The following is a 12,477-nucleotide window of genomic DNA, read 5'->3' as shown; positions in this document are numbered from 1 at the left end:
CCTTAATCATTATTCACGGCCACGCCGCTCCACAAGTTTAATTTTTTACGTCTTTTTACGCTGATTTTAGGGTCGGGAACCTTCGGGAAACTTCCAGATTTCACTTGCATGAGTCAATTATAAGCCCAGGGAGGTATTGGTGTAAATTTTTAATGTTATTTGTATTTATTTTTCCTTGATGAATTGAATTATATAACTCGGTTATACTGGAAGTGATTTCTTTTAATACAATTTCTATATGTTTTTGTACATAAATAAATTACATAACATATAATCACGTCTATATCCCTTGCGGGGTAAGCAGAGCTAACAGTCATCAAGACTGAAAGGCCACGTTCATCTGTTTGGTTTAATGAGAGAATTCAGATTCAAATAGTGACAGGTTGCTAGCCAATCGCCTAAAAGAGGAATCCCAAGTAAGTAAACCTATCCCTTACTCTCCTTTTACGACATCCATGGGAAAGAAATGGAGTGGTCCTATTCTTTTTTCAATTGGTGCCGGGAACTACACGGCAAATAAATTAATTAAAATAAATAATATAAAGATTATGACCGCAACTGAGCCAGCGTTTGACCTATCCGACAAATACATATGTATGTCAAACCATGTTAATAACAACAGTTTTTTTAGTTTTTTTTTTATTTTCTACACATTTATATTATGACATTTATATTTTCTATATATTTCAGAATAACTATTATGTAGTTACATATAGATGAAGCCAGTGTAAAATATAAAATCTCGTGTATATAAGTACGATAGATTCAAACTTAATCACGTCTCATCTTAAACAACATTCTCGAAAAGACTCAAAGGCCACGTTCAGCTGTATGGCTTAATGAGAGATTGAGATCCAAATAGTGACAGGTTGCTACCTCGCACAGGCTAGCAACCTGTCACTATTTGAATCTCAATTCCTATCATTAAGCCATACAGCTGAACGTGGCCTATCAGTCTTTTTAAGACTGTTGGCTCTGTCTACCCCGCAAGGGATATGGACGTGATTATATGTACATGTATTATAATGGTACCTCAAGCGGGCGATGCCGCCGGCTTAAGTAAGTTAACTATATGTGCACCAAATTTGTTGAGCGAACTTGTGAACTTCTAACCTTAGAGGAGAACATGGACCAAACTTTGACAAATTAACTTACTTGCCCTTACAAATACATAAATTACATTAATCCCTTGTATTTCAGCTTGTTCATAATTCTAGTTCGCAAGTTGGGCGCGAGTGACGCCTTTGGATTTAGTTAATACCACAGAGCACTGCGGTACCATTGTCAAGGCGCGATATACTTTGCTCTGTGGTCGGTACCTAATCGCTAATTTAAATAATAGAGGCTAATAAACAAAATATTTATTTTATTATTAGTCTTTTTAGGTGACCGCCTAACAACCAGGCAATATACATACATACATATGGACACGTCTATATCCCTTGCGGGGTAGACAGAGCCAACAGTCTTGAAAAGACTGATAGGCCACGCTCAGCTATTTGGTTTAATGATAGAATTGAGATTCAAATAGTGATAGGTTGCTAGCCCACCGCCTAAAAAAAATTCTAAGTTTGGAAGCCTATCCCTTAGTCGCCTTTTACGACATCCATGGGGTGGTCCTATTCTTTTTTGTTCTGATGCCGGGAACCACACGGCAGAGGCATTATCTGAATCTCAATTCCATCAATCATCATGCAGTGGAACGTTGCCCTTCAGTCTTCAGGACTGTTAGCTCTGTCTACCCTGTAATGGATAAATACGTGATTATATTATACGCATGTATAAAAATAATTCACGAAACGGTTCCCGTCTGACCTCCGTAACTTTTACAGGTAAACCACATTACCCATACATTATGGAATATGGTAACCCATCCAGTTCCCTGAATACCTATATTACCTAATGTACATTACTCAGAAAAGACTCGTCGATACATGGCCGGATTTTAAAATGTGCATGACGCTTTTTGTCTCGGTAAAGATAAATAACAGGGATAGGCTAATAAGGAATAGGCTTATAAACTTGGGATTCTTCTTTCAGACGATGGGCTAACAACCTGTCACTATTTGAACTTCTTTACAAGACTGTTGGCTCTGACTACCCTGAAAGGGATATAGACTTGATTATTATGTATGTATGTAAAGATAAATTATATCTTTACCTAATTAGTATTATTCTTATAGATTAACATAACGAACGCCATCCGCTAAGATTTTATAGGGAATTCCCACGGGAACGAAGCTCCGATCAAACTGTGAATGTCGTAAATACATTTATTAATACTTTTGCTAATAGAATATTGAACGCAAGATCACGATTCCTCTTACAGGGGGCTCGTCATATGCTAAAACATATGTAAATATTGTGACAAAATATATATTAAAAGTCACACCATTGCATAATTAGACATCAGTTATACATATACGCTTGAGATAGACAGTCTCTCATAAACTATAAGAATAGTGCAAGTGAGAAGGAAATATTCTTAAAGGTAGATGAGTTTTCGCTTAATACTTTAGGCAGTATGCAGAGATAGTGGCAAGTGGAAAGAGGTAGTCTCTGCCTACCCCTCCGGGAAAGAGGCGTGATTTTATGTATGTATATATGTACTTTTAATCATCTTTTTCCTCCTGGCTTTAATCCTGGTTGCATCCTCACCACTCTGGAGAGGAGCTCGGGGTATGCCTTTGACCACGGATCTTGCATTGGGTGAGTCAAGTTTTTACACGAAGCGACTCCCATCTGACCTCTGCAACATTTGCAGGGAACCTACTAACCCGTATTGGGTCGATCATGGTTACGCATCCAGTTGCCTGAATGTGCAGGTTTACTCACGATGTTTACCCTCACCATTTTGTGCATAACTTCGAAAATAGTCATAGGTTCATGGCCTAATTGGGATTTGAACCTGTGTCTCTCTGGCACCTACTTAATCGACCACCGACGGCCTCTTAATGTATCCTCTATCTGTAACGAGTATTGATTCTTGAACTTCAACTTCACAATTATCCAAACTTAGAATAGAAATGTGGACGGTATGTAAACATAATAATTTCTATGTTTACAACCGATGTTTTATCTGTGTGGATCATCATAACGTTTGCGAGCTAATAAATTAATAAAGTTTACGACAAAACTGAATTTAAATGTGATTTAGTTTTACTATTATGAGCACTTGTTTTCGATGACTTAGTACGAGTAGCTGTGAAATGTTTTATATCAAGTATTTGCACAGCATTTTGTTTTTCATTTCTGAGTCAAATAATATTTATCTGTGTGTAATCCTTTTTTCATAATAATTTATCTGTGTTACTTCAGAGCCCAGGCTCCTTTACTTAATCAAAGAGCTATACAGTTATACCATACACATCGCTAAAAGGCTTTAGCAGAACTGTTGTTGTTCGTATTTTCTAAGATAATGATACTACTCGTATTCTGATCGGTTGGAAATCGCATGGCTCAAACTTATACTCAATTAAGCTTTTTTTTTATAAGAAAACGGGTTTCGCAATCAATCTTTTTTTTATATATATTAATACGCAAAATGGATGTCGTATAAGGCCACAAGAGAAAAGTCTAATAAGCTTGGGATTCTTTTGTAAGGCGATGGGCTTAAGACCTGTCTATTTGAATCTCAATTCCTAAGCCATTCAGTTGAACCGCCATTAGTTCAGTTTTTCAAGGCTGATTTCTCTGTCTATATGTAGATATACATACATACATTACATACATATGGTCACGTCTACATCCCTTGCGGGGTAGGCAAAGCCAATAGTCTTGAATAGACTGAATGGCCACGTTCAGCTATTTGGCTTAATGATAGAATTGAGATTCAAATATTGGCAGGTTGCTAGCCCATCGCCTAAAAATAGAATCCCAAGTTTGTAAGCATATCCCTTAGTCGCTTTTACAACATCCATGGGAAAGAGATGGTCCTATTCTTTTTTGTATTGGTGCCGGGAACCACACGGCACTAGATATACATATTGATATGTATGTATGGTATATGTATTTACAATAGTAATTTTCTTTACAGAAAATGAAGATATTAGCGATCGAGTCGCCCAAGGTATGTATAATAAACTTTTAAACTATTAAATTTAAAGACGATTTAAATTATAAAATTACATCCACACTAATAATAAAGAGGAAAGATTTGTATTTTTGTATGTTTGTGTGGAATTAACTCAAAAACTACTGGTCCGATTTTGATAAAATTTGGCACAGATATAGAATAGACCTTCAAAAGTGACATAGGCATAAATTTGTTTTTACTCTTTGTTAATTTAAAAAAAAAAACACAAAAATATGTCCACCCGTGCGAAGCCGGGGCGGGCCGCTAGTTACAAATAAAATTACAGTTTAAAACCAGAGTGCATACAACCCAGATCCTATGGACCCAGAACCTTAGTTCCTGTCACATACGTTAAATCACACTATCCAACAGACTTGACCTCATGGTCTCTAAATAGGGGAGATATCTGGGTCAGAGGACGGCCAACTCTCCCAATTTCCTGATGCGTATTTCCGTGAACAAAAACCAAAAACAAATAATACAGTTGAAAAAACAACAGAGAACTTTTACAATCTGTGGTTACACATACTCTCACTATCCCGACTAACATTAAAAATACGAAAGTGAGTTTATTTGTTTGTTTGTAAAGGGTCAGGTCAAAAGTACCCGAAACCGCTGAGCTTGCATGAAGAGAGTTATGAATGTGGATGAAGCGAAGAAAGTATGCAGAGATCGCGGCAAGTGGAAAGAGGTAGTCTCTGCCTACCCCTCCGGGAAAGAGGCGTGATTTTATGTATGTATGTATTGTTTGTTAGTTACCTTTTCACGGGTTATCTACTGAATTCATCTTCTTGAAATATCAAGTTTGTTTTTAATAGAGTCTGGAGAAGGACATAGGGTACCTTTCATGCCTGTAAAAACTATATCAGTGGGATTAACGAAAATGCTGTACATTTTTGTAGGTGACGCTAAATTCTACGGTTTTTGTAGTTGGTGCTTATTTCACGCGGGCGAAGCTGCGGGTAAAAGCTTATACATTATAAAAGAGGAAACTGATGGACTGACTGACTTAACAACGTATAGCCAAACCAAGCTGGGTCATGAGATTTGATAATTTGGCAAATGGGTTCCCTGGCCTAATCCGTTACAATATAGATTTCCCGAAAGTTGTGCAGGAACTGAAATTAGCAGCATTGTTAGTTTTAAGCGGGAGCGGGCGCTATCTATATTTATAAAAACGAAAAACACTCACTCATTCATTCACTCACTTACTGATCACGAAATCTCAAAACTACTGAGCCAATAAGGATGAAATTTGGATGGAATCAATAAGGATGAAAAAGAAGATCGATTGCAACTGGGCGACATTCGGTAAGAAAGGATTTTTGGAAATTTTACACCGAAACAGTAGATCGGGATTATCCTTATTACGCGGTCGAAGCCGCGTGCACTTTCTAGTCTCATATATAGTAAAGGCGCAAAAACCCAATCCTCATCAGTGCATTCGATATGCAGATTCACGTGTTTCAAGAACGAACCACTTTCGTCGTTCTCTTACATAAATAATGACAATTACAAGTGCAAGGGCATACGATTTGCTAACTGACCGATAAGTGGAGTCAGTCCCCACGGTGACGTCCGTAAACATCATTTACTCGTGTCGCAGCAACTTGTTCAATTCCAGGAGCATTTTAAATTAGCCGGGTTATGTCTGTTGTGACAATTCCGAATGAATGAATAAAGTCTGTTAATTAACTGTGCCGGTTAATACGGTAGATAAAACATACGATAAATGTGAATAAAGAAGTATGTAAGGATCGTGGTTAGTTAACTGATGTAGTCTTGTAGTACGCACTTCTACGGGGAAGAAGCGTAATTTTAAGAATGTATGAAAGTAACTTTATTTTATATACATTATATATATAATGACGTATATATCTCGGCGAGGAAGACTGTGTAAAGAGTTTCATGAAGACTGAAAGGACTGTATCTTACAGGAGTTACTTTTCGTTCTCCAAAAAGTTAATTTAGATAACTGTAACTAACTTAAAAATATAAACTTAGATATAATTATTTACATTTGGAATCCATCAAATTACTGGAGCAGGTAATACGAGTATAAGACAACTACAACATAAATACAAACAGAAAATTATCAAGATTTTTATGAATACACAGAACAGACATAACATAACCCTTCTTTTGACAATGTGGTTGAAAATACATCAATTAGCTTTTTACATGAATATTTTAATATTTCTGCCCCACGGCAATTGGCAGATTCAGCGAAATAATGCTGCGAATGCGAATTAATATTTCAATGAAAACAGTAAAACCCGCACAGTTTTATAAAATCCTATTAAAAATATGAAAAATGTTACTTATCCCATGAGTATAGCTTCGAATTAAATGGTAAAGGCTAATAAGACTTGATTAAAATTTTGATAGTCCACTTTGTAACCGACGTAAAAATGCTGGATCGTGCTATACAAAATTGTAATATTTTTTAACAAAAGATAACTTTATTATCAAACAACAAAGCGCTTTCAAACGAAACAAAGACGGGTGGATTTCATTAAATATTTTAACTTTTAAAATGAACGATATTTTTATTAATATGAGACACAGTTTATATATCTACAAATGCATAAAGCATAACATTGGAAGAATGATGCAAAATTTGTAGCGGCAACAGAAATCATACGTAAAAATTTCAACTGTCTAATAACAGACATAGTGACAGTCTCAGTTAAAGGGTCCCATTTATACCCTTTGGGTGGGGAACCCTAAAAGAGACATTACCCAGGATGTCAGCTTCTAAATATGAGCTGTGACATGCATCACTCGGGTAGTAGGGGCTCGTCAGCTCTCAGTGACACCGTGAGAGCTGAGTCTGTTGTGCGTGGGACAAAACTGAACGAGGTATTGTTTTGTTTATATTTGTTATTTATGGGACTGCTGTTTTTTTTTTAAGATGTCTTGATTGAGGATTCTCTTGACATTTGAGTATTAAATTTTCTAATCTTATTTTTATTTTGTAATTAAAATAATATCGAAAAAATTAATATATTAAAAGTTACGTATTATTTAAATTGATATTTATAATAAAACAATGTTTAGGTTCATAATATTGAGAATTTTAGTAAAATATTGCTAGCAAATTAACTAAATTCAAAAGACTATTAGGGTTTTTCACCGTTTTCTCTATATGTTATGTGTGCTAAATTTCATTTTGATTGATGAACGATTTAGTGGTTTTAACGTGAAAGACGAACAAACAAACACACGTTCACGTTTATAGTATTAGTGTGGAATACATTACAAAAATAATGAATGAAAGCGGGAAAGACTTACAACATTTATAATCGATATTTTAATACCTAAATATATTAAATCGTTTCAAAGCAAGTCGATACAAAAAAAATAAAAAAAAATTAAACACCAAATTTACCTACGTAGTATATTTATACGATGATAACCTCTACTCACTAGAATAGAATAGAATAGAATAGATTTATTTTCAAAATTGGATACAAGGTATCACTTATTGACGTCACATCACTTAAATCTAATTATAACTACTACCGCTTCCAAAGCGCATGTGTAGAAGAAGCGGCGGAACAAACTACACTGCAGCATTTTCATCGGACGTCAATGTACAAATATAGATCTCTTAAATCTAAATCATGGACAAATACACATTGTCTACATTAAAAAACATGAATGAATGTAGAACTAGTTATTTCAATACGAATTCGATATTTCGTCAAATAAATAAAGATAAAATAAAATATGTACACACTGTACAAATTATGTCAACATCATGTCAAAAATGCACAAGCATTTAAGAGGCCATTATGTCAAGCTCGGGCCACACATGTTTATCATTAATATAATCCTCCGTGCTGTAATAGGCTTTCCTACAAAGCTCATCTTTAATGTACTTTTTTAATTTTCCATCATTCATTTCAAGAACACTTTTTGGTAATTTATTATAAAATCTTATACAATTAATCAGAAATGATTTCCCTACCTTAGCCAGCCGATGCGCTGGGATCGACAACTTGTAATTGTTCCGCAGTGATCTACTAGTACATTCACCTACTTTTTTGAAAGCGTCTAAGTTTTTCCTAACATGCATAATGTTATCGAAAATGTATTGTGAGGGCAATGTTAAAATATTAAGGGTTTTGAAAAAATCTCTAAGTGAATCTCTTTGTTTTAAGCCATAGATGGCTCGAATTGCCCTTTTTTGTAGAATGAAAATAGTTTGTATGTCTGCTGCTGCTCCCCAAAGCAGTAGACCATATGACATTAAACTATGAAAATAACTAAAATATACTAACTTAGCAGTTGCCACATCTGTCAAATGCCTAATACGACGAATAGCGTAGGCTGCAGAACTAAGCCTTTTAGAAAGTTTTAAAAAGTGAGCATTCCATTTTAAATTTGAATCTAATGTTATTCCTAAGAAAGTAGTACTATCAACAAAATCTAATCTTTTATTACTTATACTAATATCTACATTTGCCTGCCGCACATTGGGAAGTGTAAACTTATTGCATTGGGTCTTATTTGCATTTAACAGTAAGTTGTTGATTGTAAACCAGTTAGAAATGGCGGCTAAAGTGCTATTCACATCATCACATATTTCGCTACGGCGGGCGGTTCATTTTAAAAATTAGTGACGTATCATCTGCAAACAACACGATGCCAGTCTGTTTCTCAATCATGCAAGGCAGGTCGTTGATATATACCAGAAAGAGAAAAGGTCCCAAAATGGAAACTTGCGGTACCCCAATTTTTACCGTCGCTCCTTTCGATTTTGTGTTATTTAAATCTACCGTCTGTAATCTATCACTAAGATATGATTTAATTAGTTCAACGGCAGCAGTGTCGAACCCGTAATGAGCGAGCTTGACTACTATATTATCTGTTCTGATGTGATATTAATTTTAATAGATTTTTTAATCTCATCAAAGATGATGACGCTCTATTTGGTAACGTATCAAACTGTAGTAATTATGTTTTTACAAAGTTTGATACGTAAAATTTGTTACTAATTAAGTATTTAAAGTAACGTTGGTTCTCCGTAATAAAAGTCTCGAACTTACTACCTAATTTGACCCGTACAGATTTATTCACTACAATGTAATTTGTCCTGCCGCTTCTTCTACACATGCGCTTTGGAAGCGGTAGTAGTTATAATTAGATTTAAGTGATGTGACGTCAATAAGTGATACCTTGTATTCAATTTTGAAAATAAATCTGTTCTATTCTATTTATTAATTTATTCCGATTACTATATTTGTTCTCCTAAAATGGAGACTGAAAAGGAACAACACAGTTTACTTTGTGAATGTTCAAAGGCAAACCTTTCAGCTTTATTATGAGCAACTGTTTGATGTCACAATATGTCGGTATTAAATTAATTAATTAATTTAAAAGCTTTCACGATGTCGTTCGAAAGTTTGAGAGGAGGAGATATGATCAACAGAGGAACTAGCGAATTATAATTTGTGAAATTAAATTTAGTGCTTTATTGCTTTGGTTTAAATTTTAAACATGTTTTCGTGATAGCAAAGAATTAATAATAATACTTGAAAAGTATAGATAAGTTGTTTAAAATAATTTGAAATTTCTTCATATATATATACAATTATTTTTATTAAAACATGAAACTTGTAATCATTTAGCAATATTAAAGTACTTATACAACTTAAAATATATTTTAACCACGTCTTTTCGCATAAATATAATCATTCGCCAAAAATTGCATCGCCTAAATTCATATTGCTCACCCAAGCGATTCAAATTCGAATCTTTTTTTTAACTTACAAAATTTATTTCTGATTTTTAAATCCGTGTTTTAATAAAAAGTGACGTTAAATTCCATTCACATAAAAAGAATGGATGAAAAACCTCCAATAAGTTGAACGAAACGAGAATTAGCCTTTTGGTAGCAAATTTAATTTGGAATCGGACAATTTGCGTGTTACCGAACGGTCATTACGCCATTCACTGCACGCCACTATGAGAATTTCATGAGACTTTTCCGGAGGGAATTTTCTCAATTCGTTACGGGACAGCGTTTTTAATTGGCGAAAAAAAAAAATAGGAAATTTTCAATTCGACTGTCTATATGTGTTGACGTTAGTGAACTGGTATTTATGATTCTGTCATTTCATAATTTTGACATAACATATAATCACGTCTATATCCCATACGGGGTAGACAGAGTCAACAATCATGAAAAGACAGATAGGCCACGTTCAGCTGTTCGGTTTAATGATAGAATTGAGATTTAAATAGTGACAGGTTGCTAGCCAACTAAATAAGCCTATCATTTCGTTCAGCATATATATATATATATATACATATAACTATCGCTGTTTCGCTTTTTTTTAATGACGTGAAACGAGACAAATATAGTTTTAAGGCAGGCTTTTATCCGACTTTATGGTTGTTGAATTATTTAAAATTTCTATTCCTTAGTGAGTGAAAACTAAAAGGATATTCAGTGAAAAAGGAATTGTTTCCTTCAGAGCTCCACTTCCACTCAGCTGAAATGTTTCCTAGAAACCTATGCCGGAGCATTTCAGCCAAACAAAGACAATGTTTAGACAACAAAGTGTATAATTTACCAGAGCATTGAGTTTCTCAAACCGCGTGCTTGCTTCGTACTATATGTCTAATTTTGTTTTAAATATGTGTATAAGTTTAGTTTACTTTTATAATAATAGATGGCGTTATCCCGTTTTGAAACGCCGTTTTGAGTCGTAAATGCAAAATTAGACAATCAAACCTATATACAGAACTTACATAGAGACGGATATGCGTCGGATTCGAACCTGTGCATTACGCTTTTTAAGTCTGATAACTTAACCGCTAGACCGCTGATGCTCTACAAAATCAAATTGATTATACACCTCATTTCCCAGCACATTCACCCCGCCACACTGTAACCCTAAACATGAGGATCACGTTCCTCGCAAGAAACCCGCCTCATCCGCGCCTGTTACCCTATATCTCCTTAATCCCATACATAAAACACATTTACATCACGCAAAAGGTGTAAATTTAAGGATAACATTTGTAAATGTAACGAAATATTTTGCAAAGGATGCAACGCGTATAGTCTAGGAAGGTGATAGATTATCTTGAATAAAATATATATCAGTCCATCGTATAGTGTTATCAATATGATTATTTGCCATCCAATAGACATATAATCACGTTTATATTTCTTGCGGGGTAGAAGGAACCAACAGTCTTGGAAAGACTGATAGGCCACATTCAGCTTTATGACAGAATTGAGATTAAATAGTGACAGGTTGCTAGTCCATCGCCTAAAAGATCCTTAGTTTATAAGCATTGCCCTTAGTCGCCTTTTACGACATTTATGTTAAAGAAATAGAGGCCCTATTCTTTTTTCTTTAGTTGCCGGGAACCACACGGCAGAAAATTATAGATGCCAAATACCAGACCATGTAATATATGAAAAATCGCCATAATAGGATATTATTCTCTTATCATTATAATTATCGTCTTCGCACATATTATGCTCTATGTGGCTAAAGGGACCTTTGCAAATCTTACATCTTGGAATTTACTCAAACTATTTTAAAAATTTGGTTTAGAAATTGGCCGATGATGGAGAATCATTTTACTGCATAATTTAGTTTCTGATATAAGTTATGATGGAACACGAAAATATTAGCGAGAGACCTATTGATTTTACAAAAAAAAGTTTAATGTTCCTAGACTTTTATTGCGTACAGGTGCGGTTTTATCACGATTTCATTTATATGTTGTGGCAAATAATATTCAGACGTTGAGGTTACTATGCGTTCTACGTAGTAACTAATTAAAAAAAGATAAAACTATTCTTTCAAATGTAAAACTCTTGCAGTACCTACGTATATATGGAGAAATCCTAAAGGGTTACGTTTTTTTAGAGACGGCTTCTGTGGCGCAGCGGTAGTACGATCGACTGTGATACCGGAGGGCTCGGGTTCGAATCCCGGCCAGGGTATGATAGGAAAAGAACTTTGTCTGATTGGCCTGAGTATTGTATGTTTATCTATATATAAGTATTTTTTATAAAATATAGTATCGTTGAGATCTCGTAACACAAGGTGCGAAATTACTTCAAGGAATTCTTCGAAATTTATTATACGAGTAGGTATTTATTTTTCCGTTTGTAACTCAAAAAAGAGTTTGATAGTATCTGTAATATATTTAAAGACACTCTTAACAAGATCTGCCATACTATGACTTAAGATTACGTAAAGTTGATAACGCAGACCTATTTTAACAACAACACATTATCTAACTTCAAGTTCATACAAGATTATACAAAATATCTAAAGCGGCCGTTCATCCTCTATGGACGGACAGACACTTTGACTTGATTTTTAGATGAACAAAACTGACTTCCATATAAATGAAAAAAATGACAT

The 12,477-nt window shown here is 34.6% G+C and overlaps 1 protein-coding gene across 5 annotated transcripts in view; it reads left to right on the top strand.

Moving 5' to 3' along the window:
- The first annotated feature begins 2,408 nt into the window (after positions 1-2,408).
- The window catches only part of LOC106139727 (ammonium transporter Rh type B), a 42,717-nt gene continuing 32,648 nt past the window's right edge, over positions 2,409-12,477 (top strand). For 2 of the 5 annotated variants that reach the window (XM_060948192.1, XM_060948191.1), the window contains exon 1: positions 6,784-6,937. In XM_060948192.1, the coding sequence (XP_060804175.1) occupies positions 6,839-6,937 (99 nt within the window). In that variant the 5' untranslated portion in view covers positions 6,784-6,838. Of the gene's footprint in view, positions 2,595-4,036; positions 4,070-6,783; positions 6,938-12,477 lie in introns of those variants that run through there. The other 3 variants (XM_060948193.1, XM_060948194.1, XM_060948195.1) reach the window with 3 other exon arrangements.

Source organism: Amyelois transitella, chromosome 15 (assembly GCF_032362555.1).
Source record: "Amyelois transitella isolate CPQ chromosome 15, ilAmyTran1.1, whole genome shotgun sequence".
NCBI classification, from domain to species: Eukaryota; Metazoa; Arthropoda; class Insecta; order Lepidoptera; family Pyralidae; genus Amyelois; species Amyelois transitella.
Note: the sequence above shows the minus strand (reverse complement) of the source record. Positions and strands in the feature narration are given on the sequence as shown.